This window comes from Bombina bombina, chromosome 2 (assembly GCF_027579735.1).
Source record: "Bombina bombina isolate aBomBom1 chromosome 2, aBomBom1.pri, whole genome shotgun sequence".
NCBI classification, from domain to species: Eukaryota; Metazoa; Chordata; class Amphibia; order Anura; family Bombinatoridae; genus Bombina; species Bombina bombina.
Window position 1 is genome coordinate 276,184,516 of NC_069500.1, and position 14,825 is coordinate 276,199,340.

The 14,825-nt window shown below is 37.1% G+C and overlaps 1 protein-coding gene across 3 annotated transcripts in view; it reads left to right on the forward strand.

Annotated features, from left to right (window-relative positions):
• Positions 1 to 1,071: 1,071 nt before the first annotated feature.
• Positions 1,072 to 14,825, forward strand: part of KCNN2 (potassium calcium-activated channel subfamily N member 2) — a 342,268-nt gene continuing 328,514 nt past the window's right edge. For all 3 annotated transcript variants that reach the window (XM_053701554.1, XM_053701555.1, XM_053701556.1), the window contains exons 1-2: positions 1,072 to 2,037; positions 2,448 to 2,543. In XM_053701554.1, coding sequence (XP_053557529.1) covers positions 1,072 to 2,037; positions 2,448 to 2,543 — 1,062 coding nt within the window. The remainder of the gene's footprint in view (positions 2,038 to 2,447; positions 2,544 to 14,825) is intronic.

A 14,825-nucleotide genomic window follows, 5' to 3' on the forward strand; every position in this document is an offset into this window, starting at 1 on the left:
GTAAAATTTGCTTTATGGATGGTTTTGAAAATACATAAAAAACAAAGTATGATCATTTACACTTAAATAGTGTATTGGTTTAAAAAATGAATAGTAGAACCTGTAAGTAGCTAAAGATGATGAATACCAAACAATTTTGAATTAAGTTGGACACAAAAAAATGTCATTTATTGATTTGCTGCTTCACACCTTTTTATTTTATTTCTTTACAAAACCAAATAATTTGAGTATAACTGGAGTATATGATTACTAAAGACAATTGTATATAAAATGTAAATGCATAGAAAGTATGGAATTACACGTCGCATGTTTGCTACTTGCTACTCATAAACTAAAATATATTTATAGATACTGTTAGCAGCATTAAACAGATAAAAATCTTCATTGTGATTATTAGTAATAACGTTGTATTTTTCTTTTACAGGTGCTAATCTCCTATTCTGGCGCTAGGAGGAGAGATAATTGCAAATATTAAAGAACAGACCACGAATAAGTAGATATGAACATGTTCAGTGTTTGACTCAATGAAACCAAATCTTGTTCAACAATCTAAGAAAATCGAATATCAAACTATTAACAAAAAGACGTGTTTTCCATTTAACCCAGTATTCATCTACTACAAAGTAATTAACATGGGGATCATACCATCAAGACATGGAGCGTGCCCTTGATATTTGCTGGAAAGTCAAAACTTTAAACAGAACAATGTACAAATAATAAAAATGAAGAAGCAAAATGTAGAAGTTAGTCCTCTGCACCTACAAATGCCTCATGGAAGCTGAGCATCCTCATCACGTCCCAGGTATTAGAGGTCCTTTGCCAAACGGGTCTAGGTGTAGAGCTGGAAGTGTCCTCTCATCGTCAGCCTTTTGTGCCAGAGCTGGATCAGAGCAGACTAGCCGTGTGTGATGCTGGCAGCCGGGCTTGCACGGGGAATCCTGACCCTGAATCTCACTGAGCCGCGGCGTTCCCATTGGAATCCTACCCCGGAGAGCTGCCAAGGAACATTGTGCTGCCACTTGTCACCGCTGCTCCACATTTCCCATCTGACCCCGCCCAGGCGCTGACGTCATGCCCTTTGTTTTGGTCCGCCCGGCCAATCGGACGCGTTGTTTGGATTCTACGGGTGCCGAAATGGGCCCTTCCTCCCGAGCTGAGGACATCCCCATCCCTGGCATAACGCATTGCGCCGGGTGCACAGCCTGGCGATCCTCCTGCAGCTTTAACTGCTCTGACATGGAAACATCGCTGCAGTTCCAGCACGGTTATTATCCAGAGCAACAGCCGCAGCAGCTGCACTGTCAGAGCCCGGACGAGCAGCTCTTTTTGCAACAGGACGGGCCATGCCTTCAGTGCAACAGCTGCTCCTTCCACGGGGATAACCTACCACTACTCCGCACCTCTTCTCCCATCACTGGCGCTTTCCGGACTCACTCTTCCCCGCTCTCCTCCTCCTCTTCCAGGCAGGGCAGCCAGCTGAACGTGAGTGAGCTGACGCCTTCCAGCCATGCCAGTTCGTCCAGGCAGCACCATCACCACCACTACCACAACCAGTACCACCAGTGCCACAGCCGGCAGCAGGCGAGCCCCACCAGCAGCCAGCGCCGGGAGAGTAACCCCTTCACGGAAATAGCCATGAGTAGCTGCAGGTACAACGGCGGGGTCATGCGACCGCTCAGCAACTTGAGTGCGTCCCGCAGGAACCTTCACGAACTGGACTCCGAGTCCCAACCTCTGCAGCCTCTGTCCAGCGCTAGCGCAGCGCCAGAGATAGTGGTGTCCAAACCCGAACACAACTCCAACAACTTGGGGACTTACAGCTCGGGGGCCATGGGTGGGGGAGGTGGGGGGTCAGTTGGGGGGGCACAAGGCAAATCCAGTAAAAAGAAAAACAATAACATCGGCTACAAGCTGGGCCACCGGAGAGCCCTGTTTGAGAAAAGGAAACGACTGAGCGACTACGCTCTGATCTTTGGGATGTTTGGGATCGTGGTTATGGTAATAGAAACTGAACTTTCTTGGGGAGCCTACGACAAGGTAAATGTGTCCCCCTGCAGGTTTACACGTTAGACTGAGAGGATATGAGGAGCAGACACTAATAGAATGATACAAGCCAGAGCTCTTCAACCAATACAGCTGGAATTAACCCCTTAGATCTCAGAAATGGCAGCCAAGGGGTTAACGTTGTCCTAAAGTGTTCTGGGGGGGGGGGGGAAATAGTTCGTGAAACTTAAAATTAACTTGGTTTTAAGTTTATTTCCCATTTATTTATGCATTTATTGTAACCTTGGCAGCACCACTGTAGATGTTTCCCCTTAATATAATTGGCAGCTGCCTGCCTTCCTTTAGGTATTAGCTAGAACAGTGGTCTTAGCTCATAAAGATGTATTGTAAGACAGTTGTGATCATTGCAAAGTGCCCAAAACTGAAATATGTTTCTGTTGCAGGCTTCGCTGTACTCGTTAGCTCTAAAATGCCTTATAAGCCTTTCCACGATTATTCTGCTTGGTCTTATTATTGTATACCACGCAAGGGAAATTCAGGTAAACTATATTTATCACTTGATTTATTCTGTTTGTTAATCAAATGTTTATTTACAAGGTTTGCGGGATTTAAGCTTTTATGGATGAAAGTTTTCATGCAGTTTACATGCATTTTTGATGAACTCGTGTCAGATTTGTTTTAATGCTTTTATGCCCTATTTGTCTGAGTTTAGTTATATGTGTTTTGGTTTATATAGTAGCATGTATCATTTGTTACCTTTAGTCTGACATATAAGATGCAATATTATTTCCTACATTGACTGGATACCTAATGTCAACAATTTGCCATGATATCATGTAGCAAAGCAATATGCTAAATTTCACTTGCAAAATACTGTATTGTATCTGTCAGTCGTTTGTTCTGTTTGTGTATTATTCTAGATGAGTGATACAGTAAGCTAAACATGTCACAAGTTGTATGAGTCTCTGAATGCATAGCATGCTCGGCTCTATTATGATGAAGATTTCATTAAGTGGACCAACAAGTAATTATTTGACAGTTCGAGTCATTTTATTTTAGACTGTGTAATTTAATTACTGCCAGGTGTATTTATAAGTGATTATGGTCTGCATTGGTTTTGTTGCATGCTTTCACCTGTATATTGGGGAATATATATATATATATATATATATATATATATATATATATATATATATATATATATATATATATATATATATATATATATAATGTGTGTATGTATAATCACACTTGATGTGCAGTACATAGTGAGCCAACGCTTGTATGTTTGAAATCTGATGTAACTACTTTAGTTGGTGCTAATGAGTGTTTTTCGTGCACATTTATTAATTCTGTTGTATCTAAGATTAGTGTAAGCTAATGCAATGTTTGTGCATGTGTGGGTAAGTTTGGTTTAAAATTGAATTTTATTTTGAACACACACATATAAGTAGTTTGAAAATTGATGTTCCTAATCGGTTCACTAATCTAAATTTTGACCTAGTTGTGTCTAGTATTTATGACTGTTTGAGCTTTAGCTAAGAGGGCATATTAGGTAAGCAGAGATGTACTTACTTTTAAATACAGTTGTTTTTTCATAAACTTGCAGTTATTAATTATACACAGTTTTCCTGTTCGTTTGAGTGTCACAAATACATAGTACATGATGCTATATGAAATTAAGATTGAAATCTTAGTGATCATTCACGATTTTTATCCAGAATTTTAAGTCCTTGGACCAAAATTTAAGCATAACTATAATTGGCACGTGAATTAATTCTTCTATTTTACTTCTTGTAATTAATTTTCAATATTTTGAGACGGCTAAATTGAAATAATGCTTAACTATTTCGTTTTAAAATTGAGACGTTAGATCTAGAGTAAAATTGGTCCCGTATTCACTCCAGAGTAACAGAGGGTTTTTTTTCCTTCAAATTTACACGAAATATAAAGAAAGAAAGAAAAACACAAAATAAACACCAAAATTAGAGTTTTTAGATGTCTCAGTATTAACCGAAGTCAAACTTCCCATTCGTGGAATCCCATCTCAGAAAATATGAAACCTATTCCATCTCAGCTGATGAATTTATTATCAGAATCCAATAAACTGAATTTACTTGCACATTTTTAATTTATCTTTATCATTATAGTAAAACTCTTGCATTGCTGAGTCTGATTATTGATTTTTCTCGTTTAGCAGCTTGTTGTGAATATTCTGAAAACGTACTAGTTTTTATATAGATTGTCATGCTTGCGAAACTGCACGCGGACACTGTGTAAATGATGTTACAAGTTCGGTGTGAAGTGAAAAAAAAATCAAGCAAGTGTATTTCAGCACTGCGGATAGCTCCTAGACTCACTACTTAGCAATACGACTTGACTTGTTTTCCTGTCAAAAATAAAAAATACAACACACACACATATATATATATATATATACTAAATAAAACAGTGGGCGAGTTATTTTAATAGAACTTGCAGACCTGCTCTGCATAATGTTGCTAAATGCTCTGCATATCTTTCCCATCACTTGTGTGTATATTCCTGAATATAGTACACTATCCATGTGGCTGCTAGGTTAAAGCGGAAGTGCAAGGACATTTGTTCCAGGTCTTTAAACAGATTGGAAACCGCACAACTCTGTCACAGCATGGAGGAGACTTACCAAACCCATAACAAATAAGAATATTCAGACTTCTACAAGGACCTCTCCATGGTCCTGAAACAAATGCGACTATTCAGACCTCCAGCTGATAACATTTAAAATGACCTTTATTTAATTCTTATTTACAGGGTCCAACAATGTACAAGCAACGTTTTGGGCTAAGTCTAAGCTCTTATTCATGCCTGAGCCCGAAACGTTGTTTGTAGACTGGAGGACCCTGTAAATAATAATGAAATAAAGGTCATTTCAAATGTTCTCAGCTGAAGGTCTGAATAGTCGCATTTGTTTCAGGACCATGGAGAGGCCATACAGTGTATGGTCTACAATGTTTTAGTAAATTTCCGTTCTTATGTACATCAGTTTCCCTTATAGTATGCTGCTAGATGACTTTATATGTTATTTGAATTAATTGTGGTATATATATATATTCAAATAGAGTTTTAACTCTTTGGCTTCAAGAAATGATTACGTGATGCAAGTGAGCCCATTGCTTTTTCCAGGAAGGAAAAACGCAAAGCAATAAGCCTCATATGCAATTTATTACAGTTGTTTGGTGAACTTTTCCCCTTTTTGTTAAATTGTATGGTAGGAAAACTCATGGACAATGTAGATATGTGATTTAAGGTGCCTTGCTAATAAATACCATAACAAACATATTTTGGAATTAAGTGGTTGAATACAATGCACCATATTACACCATAGCTGACAGAGGAGGAAAGCTTTCTTTCAGAACCACGGATAGCTCAATCAAACTGCATCTATGTAATCAGTTTATTACAGTTTGTTCATTTGCTCCCATTCAGACTGTGCAAGTTTGCTATAGAATATGTAGTACAATGTGTACTAGTATGATCGTGTAGCCACGCTATTTTGTTGATAAATACATATATATTGCAAATATGATTATTCCTGGAAAACTAGTGTGTACGCTTGTTCTTTTTTTTGTTGCTATATTAGATATATTCTGACTAGAGGTGCCGTTACTATAAATCTGCTTCTTTTCTTCCATAGCTGGAGAAAGTGTAATGCATACGGTACATGTGTGAGGTGGAAGGGGGAATCCCTGCCCTTTTATTTCTAATTTTACATACCACGGCTTCTACAAGACTGGATCAGCAATCCGTTTTGCCCTCCTCTTATTTACAGAAGTCCTTGAATTATTAATGTATCCAACGCTAAACATAGCTGGCTGCTTTTTCCGAGGAAGCCCGCAGATTATGAATGAGCCTGGAAGCGCTTTCCGGGGTTACCCATGCTAGGAAACCCCGGCTCTTCCAAAACTCAAAGCCACTGGTGCGCATGCGCAGTGCCGCAATGCGTGGGGAGAGCAGTACAGAAATCACCAGCTGCTAATCATTTTAGCAGACAGCATGGGGAATTCAGGGCAGGTGGAGTTAGTTGTAGGGGCAAGCTATGATGTATATGGTACACAGAGGTGATGCATGTTTTAGAAAAAAATGTAGGCAAATAGACAAAACATTTCTGAGTATAGAGAACCAAAAGAGAGAGCTGTATGTATGTGTAAGGCACATATATGCATTATTGTCTTATTATTTTGCTATTTTTCATAAATCACATAGGTTTCTGTATCTGTGTATTTTCTTTTTTGGTATTTGTCCCAGCATAAGTAATCTGTTTGGTGCTCTACAAATAACTTATAATGTTAATAATAATATGTGTATGTGTTGTGTGGAACACAAATATGTGATAATACCTTTTTTTACATTTGTGCAGCACACAGACACACAGAAATGCAATTTACAAGCCAGTCTGAAAATTTCCCCTAGCCCCAGATTGTTAAAAAAATTAAGTGGATGAGTTAGAGATTAGTCCTTCTTTCTATATGGAAATTTAACATTGAACAGACTGCTAACATTTTCTTTCTTTACTAGTAACTTTGTATCCCTAAATGGTAAATTATAGTGGTCATTTTTCGAGAGTATGTTATTTTATTATAGAAAAAATGTCTATATTTCTATAATTCTGTGGAAATAAGGTTCATCATAGAAGTTGCTTTTAAGATTCGATTGGAAATTTAAATTCTGTGATTAACATAAGGTGTTTGTCCTTGAATTCCCCAAGATTTTTTTGTAATATATTTAAATGTGTATGTGTGTTTGTTGTAAAATTACTTTTACATCTATAAATGTTATGACACTGCTGTAGATACTCCTTGCCCTACAGTATACACAGCACCATGCACACCAATATCTGGGATAGACATGTGCGATTCGTTTCGATTCGTAAATTCGGAAAATTCGGAAATTCGTAAATTCGGATGGCCATTGGGATTACACTAGTATTGTACAGTATGTTAGGTTAACACCTAATATACAGTATAATACTAGTCTAATCCCACCTAACACTTACCGAAATGCCGAATTTACGAACCGAATCGAACCGAATTTCTTCGAATCCGGATGAATCCGAAACGAATTGATTCAGAATTTTCCGAATTCGAATCAATCCGAACCGAACTTCGAAAAATTCCGAATCGATCCGAACCGAACCGAATTTTTTCGCCATGCACATGTCTAATCTGGGACAAAAACTCTCACAAATCCATGCTGCCGAACCACTACTGGACATAAACTAAAAGAGACACGAAACCCATTTTTTTTTTGTTTCATGATTCAGATAGAGCATGCAATTTTAAACAACTTCCCAATTTATTTCTTGTATCTAATTGGCTTCATTCTCTTGGTATCCTTTATTGAAAAATAAACCTAGGTAGAATCAGGAGCTGCACTTATATGCCTCATGTTATTGGCTCACCCATGTGCATTGCTGTTTATTCAACAAAGGATGCCAAGCGAACAAAGCAAATTAGATAATAGCACTAAATTGGAAAGTTGCTTAAAAATGTTCTCTCTATCTGAATCATGAAAGAAAATGTAACTGTTTCATGCTGTTTTCTCCTACCTAAAATGCACAAAATATAGACAAATAGGGTGACTTTAAACCATACAAAATGCTGAATTTGTCAGTCATGAAGCATACCCACAAAAGTGCCACAGTTCATTTAAATTGGTTCATCCAATCCAATCTTACAAACACCTGGAAAACAGCATTTAATATATTTAATAATGAATAAACTGGTGAACTTTAAGGGACTGTCTACACACCTTAGTCATCTTAAAGTCTCACATTAGATGAAACTGCAAATAGTCTCCAGCACTCCTTTCTACTGTATATCATGCAACAGGAACTGTAAAAAAAAAGTTATTTTAAAATGAATATAGTTTCTGGTCACTTTGAAATGGCTGCTAAGCTCCGCCCACTGAAAACATCACGATCTGGGCTACATCTAGGCACTCTGCTGAATAGCTTTGACAGTCGGTTGAATACAACTAGTGAGCCTTTTTGTGATTGGATGCCATATGCAGCCAATATTGTGATGTCATTGGGTGGAGCTTGACAGCCATTTCATAGTGGCCAGAAACGATATTCATTTTAAAACAACTTTTTTTACAATTCCTGCTGCATATTATAAAAAAGACTAAGGTGTAGACTGTCCCTTTAAATTATAGCTACACTACTTTGGAACTCTAATACTATATATGTATGTATGTGGATGTGTGTATTTTCTTTTTATTTAATAAAATGAATAAAGTTGGTTTGTCAGCCCTCCAATTATTTTGTGTTCCCACATTTGAAAATTTCATACAGTTTTTGTTTTATACACTTAAGAATGGCATACGGGTTATAGACTTTAGATAGGCAAGCCCTGCTTCACAGATTATAGATGCACAATATGCTTTTGCGAGCATAAAGATTTGCTTGGTTATATAAGAATATTTTCTATAAAAATGGGCACGTTGTTCATTTAATATATTTGACTATACAAATGTTACATCGTTATCCTTATAACAATATGATAACTGTATTTTCTTCTTTTACAGTTCTGCCATGTCCAGAGATCTGGCCAGACAATAGTCTAGTCAAGCCCATTCATGCTAAATCTGATTAAAACATATAGCTACATGTCTTAATACATAAATATCTGAGTATTGATATAAAATATGTTTAGCACCACTGCTTTTAAATCTTTCTGTAGTTGCATAATAGTTTCCTATATGAACAAAAACGATGCAGATGACAAAGCCTATAAACCCCAGTATAAGATTCTACTATACTTTGAGATACATGTCATATTGTATAACTTCTTGCAATTACATTTCTAGTTTACGGACAGATGAATTTTCTGATGTTCTAGTCACATTTCACCAATATACTTGCATAATGTTGTTATTTGGCCTTCTAAGTACAGTAAACATCTTGTAATAACCAGACTTTTCTGCTGTTTTGCTATAGAATAATATATCAGCCAAGTGTAAACATTTTTCAAACAAATGAACACCCTTTTTAAGTCATTTGTTTCTCAATAGCTTAACTTTGCCCTCTATTTTCCTTATTTGGAGGAGCCAATTTGGGCTTTAAATAATGTTAATAAAAAATGCATCATTTTGAAGTTGTTATCAGTTAAACTTAATGTTAACTTTCATGAATGAGTGCCCGATTTTTTAAAATACTATTAAAAACAGGGGCACTTTCATTCATTCACCATACACTTCCGGGTGTCACTCACTTGCAGGAAGAAGTAAAATCAGCAGACTGAAAACTCCAGAACTTCAATAGGTAAAAACAGCTTTATTGGTGACAGAGTAGTAAAAACAAATAGAGCCTTAGCTCATAGTCGTAATCCGGGGGCACAGAATAGCAATTGCAGACATGTTTCGTGTGGTTCCTCCACACTTGATCACTGCACTTTCATTCATGAAACATTACATTGCAGCATATTTTTAAAAATACTTACCTTTATCTTCATCAAAGCCGGATTGGCGATCCCCCGCCCACAACTCCTCTGTACTTACGTCAGCAATAACAAAACTGGCTTCCTCTAATAATGGCGTGCAGCCCAGAGCGTCCAACTCCTGAGGCCATGCTGTGATTGAAGCGGGTGGGGGATCGCCGATCCGGCTTTGCTGAAGAAAAAGGTAAGTATTTATAAAGTTTCATGAATGAAAGTGCCCCTGTTTTTAATAGTATTGTGCAATGATAAATGCGGGCAGCATATTGCCCACTAGCTGCAATGCCGGGCAAACAGGGTCAGAGATGTCTGTTCTTGTGCATCCAATCGTAAATAAATGGAGCTCATAGATAAATTCAGCTCCAGAGCAGAAACGCATTACTGTTCGCTAGGTGAAAATATCTGGTAATTCAATGACAAGAGGCAAATGTGTGTGACCATCAATTCTCAACTAGTTTGCACTATTGAAGCATATTTACATATTCTTTTAAACAAATGATACCAAGGGAACAAATTAATTATGAAAAGTGAATTTAAAAGTGTTTTAAAATTATGTTTTCTATCTAAATCTTGAAATTTAAAAATTGACTTTCCTTTCCCTTTCCAATCATACCAAAAGTTACAAATTTCTAATTGTACATTATTTTTCTGTTGTAAAATGAGTTTCATAATCTTGGATGAACACGCAGGGGTGTTCCTTCTGTTTTCTCACAATTCTCATGGTATTCTTCAAGAATTTTTTTTATCTCGCCAAATGTAAGTTGGCCAATTTACCTCAAAATATGCAAGTTATTGCATTGATAGAAAAAGATGTGTACAAAACTAGATGAGAGTCTAAGGTAAAGTACTCTAAAAACAGTGCGATTTTATTTGTATGTGCTTCAAAAATTTTTTGCTGTACTTGACAGTTTTTTGTCTGTTACATTCACTCTCCTCTATGAGAGTCTGCATTCCAGTTTAGTATTATTTTTTCAAATGGGGAAAGTATGGTAGGTAGTGTTTAATGTCCCTTTAAACTTTACAAATTGTCTGTAATGACAGATTTAAACAGTGGCATTCCAGTTCATCAGGAATCACACTTCAATTAGCTTTTGGCAGAGAGCTGGAAGTGGTATATTGCTTCTGAAGATGTAATTTGTGTCATGCAAGCCACTGCTGACTCTCTGAGAAGTGTCTGAGTACTTGTGCACAGGATATATGCATATGCTGTAGGAAAACAGTAATAACTTTTACTAAAAGCATTTGCTATTGGAAGTATATTACAAAAACTGCTTATATATATATGAAATTGAAGTGCACCCATGCATATTTATTTTTTTGACCTTTCTATACATTTAAAGTGACATTAAAGCCAATTTTCATTTCCGCATTAACAGTTATCGCTGCATTGCAAAATAACTGCATGGAAATTACATTTTCTTTTTAAACAATTAAACTTGTAGTTGTGTTAGATGCACATTACTTTGCAGGCTTGGCACATACCCCTTGAAAGGCATCTTGATTGTTAGCTTACTTCCTTTGGTTTAGCTAAATAGAGACATATATAAATAAGCTTCTTTACATATTAAATAATCACTGTGCACCATGTAGGAGTGTCAGGATTCTGCATTCCACAGGATACACTCCAGTCACTCTGGAGAAAGTGGAAACATTACAATTTTTAGAGTTAAATTACAGGAAAAGCAGACAAAATAAACCATGGGCTCCATGTATTAGCAAATGCTGCCATGGAACTCTGATTTCCGCAATGTAAGGAGCACCTGACCACTGCTTCTTACTATCTCCTCCACCTCTGAGTTGGCAGATAGAAATCTCCCCGAACATGTTCATTCAGGGTGATTGACAGGCCCTTCTCCCACGCGATTGGTTGTGCATGAGAAGGGGGTGACATTACACACACGTGTAAAATAATTTTTAAGAAAATTTATTTTTGCCATATTTATTAAATAGAGAATATTGTCCATGGTGAATTTGTACCATCTTTATTAGATTGAAATATTTAGGGCAAGATGCTAAATTGCAGAATAATTGAAGGTAGTTTTGTTTGATAAAAGCATACTGTGATATACTGAGATCTAAATGTACTTGCCTTTTTATACATAGTTTATAAAGAGTCCTTGGTATGCAGGAACTTAGAAAAATGGGTAAAATGGACTAAACAAAATGGTGCTTTGCATACATATAATTTTTTCAATATACCAATTAGTATGATTATTTTGTAGTTATTGTATAATTGTAGGAATCCCATTCTATATCCAGATTTCTACCTTCATATAAACTTAAAGACTTGTCAAGAGCCAGTAAACTGAGTGTATATGTATTTCCACTAGAGCCGTGGAGTGCTAGATGTCAAAGCACATACATAAGAGGGCATGCACCTGCACTTAGCTAGCTAGCATATCAGATATATTTGTGTGTCACATAATTTTTCTTTTATATGGCAATACGGGAGTATAGTTATTTTGTTATACAATAACTGGCAAACAATGTTGTGTAGCTGTCTGCTGTTTAATATTTTATTTTTCAGTTAAACAATAAGGGCTAGATTACAAGTGGAGTGGTATTTTGCATTCTCGTTTTAGCGATAACTCCGCTAGAGTTAAGACTTATGTGTTAGATGGGCTGCGCTCATATATTTAGTTTGAAGAAAACTGTTTTTGCTCTAGCGGTAACCTGACTAGCACAAAAATCTGATCTTAGAAATTTGCGTGCTTGTTCACATATTTCCCCATAGAAGTCAATGGAGACAAAAAACCTAACACCCCACTCTTGCGCAAACACCATCACATATTCTCATTAGTGATAACCTGAAATGAAAATGTTATATTCCAATGTTCTTTATGTAATGGAACATGTTCTATTTATTCATAAATAAATATTTCTACATATATCTGACTTTTTTTAAATTATATATATATATATATATATATATATATATATATATATATATATATATATATATATATATATACATACATACATACATACATACATACATACATACATACATACATACATTCGTATGCAAAAGTTTAGGCACACCTGACAATTTCCATGATTTTCATTTATAAATAATTGGGTGTTTGGTTCAGCAACTTCATTTTGATCTATAAAATAACTGAAGGACACAGTAATATTTCAGTAGTGAAATGAGGTTTATTGGATTAACAGAAAATGTGCAATATGCATCAAAACGAAATTAGACAGGTGCATGAATTTGGGCACCCCAAAAGAAATATCAAATCAATATTTAGTAGAGCCTCCTTTAGCAGAAATAATAGCCTCTAGACCAGTGCTTTCCAAACTGTGTGTCGGGACACACTAGTGTGTCAGCAGCAGTGTGTAGGTGTGTCCCTGCTTCAGCACAAATTTTTTTAAATTTTTTTTTTTGGTTTCTGACTTTCCACCTGCCTGCTACGCATATCACATTGACATGTGATTGATACCTAGGGGACACAGATCATCTTAACCTATTGGCTCAGCTCAGTGGAAACTGAAACTATTCCCATTGGCGGCACATTGGCTCCTGACTGCACGTGTAGTCTCCTTAATTGGCTCGTGACTGCATGTGTAGTCAGGGAGTGGGAGAGCAGTGTGTTTGCAGCGCGGGCAGTAGTCAATCAGACTCACCGAGCTCTGAGGGCTACAGCTTAAATGCTGAGCTGAAGTCAGTGGGGTTTTTTTTGCAGCTAGCTCCCAGTAGTGCATTGCTGCTCCTGCTCTTGATATATGGATAGGAAGTGGAAGCTTAAGAAATGCTTGATGATGAAATGCAAGTGTCTTTATCTAATATTCCACCAAATATTCAGAAATTGTTTTCATCCCATCAAACTCATACATCCCATTAAAATATCAAGTAGCTATTGGTGTTATTAAACTTTTTTTAAATTCTTGCACATACTTACTGTTACTTGTAAATACATTTCATTAATATATAATTCATGTATGTGTCCGTATCTCTTAAAACAAGTTAGTTTAACCTCCTTTTTGCTAGTACAACTGAATTACTGTGTCGGGAAATGATGTAGGTCTAAAAAGTGTGTCACCAACATGAAAAGTTTGGAAAGCTGTGCTCTAGACGCTTCCTATAGCCTGTAATGAGTGTCTGGATTCTGGATGAAGGTATTTTGGACCATCCCTCCTTGCAAATCCTCTCCATTTCAGTTAGGTTTGATGGTTGCCTAGCATGGACAGCCCGCTTCAAATCACCCCACAGATTTTCATTGATATTCAGGTCTGGGGACTGGGATGGCCATTCCAGAACATTGTACTTGTTCCTTTGCATAAATGCCAGAGTAGATTTTGAGCAGTGTTTTGGGTCATTGTCTTGTTGAAATATCCACCCCTGGCGTAACTTCAACTTTGTCACTGATTCCTCAACATTATTCTCAAGTATCTGCTGATATTCAGTGGAATCCATGCGACCCTCAACTTTAAGAAGATTCCCAGTACCGGCACTGGCCACACAGCCCCACAGCATGATGGAACATCCACCAAATTTTACTGTGGGTAGCAAGTGTTTGTCTTGGAACGCTGTTATTTTGCTGCCATGCATAACGCCCCTTGTTATGACCAGATAACTCAATATTTGTTTCATCAGTCCACAGCACCTTCTTCCAAAATAAAGCTGGCTTGTCCAAATGTGTGTTTGCATACCTCAAGCGACTCTGTTTGTGGCATGTGTGCAGAAAAGGCTTCTTTCGCATCACTCCCCCATACAGCTTCTCCTTGTGCAAAGTGCGCTGAATTGTTAAACAATGCACAGTGACACCATCTGCAGCAAGATTATGTTGTAGGTCTTTGGAGGTGGGCTGTGGGCTGTTTTTAACCGTTCTCACCATCCTTTGCCTCTCCAATATTTTACTTGGCCTGCGACTTCTGGCCTTAACAAGAACTGTGCCTGTGGGCTTCCATTTCCTCACTATTTTCCTCACAGTGGACACTGACAGCTTAATTCTAAAGTTTTATACCTGTGCCGGTTTTCTTTGGTGATAGCTTAAATCTCTGCAATAGCTTTTTATAGCCTTCCCCTAAACTATAATGTTGAACAATCTTTGTTTTCAGGTCATTTGAGAGTTGTTTTGAGGACCCCATGTTGCCACTTTTCAGAGGAGAGTCAAAGAGAACAACAACTTGCAATTGGCCACCTTAAATACCTTTTCTCATGATTGGATGCACCTGTTTATGAAGTTCAAGGCTTAATGGACTCAGCAAACCAACTGTGTGTTCCAATTAATTAGTGCTAGGTAGTTACAGGTATTCAAATCAACAAAATGACAAGGGTGCCCAAATTTATGCACCTGTCTAATTTTGTTTTGATGCATATTGCACATTTTCTGTTAATCC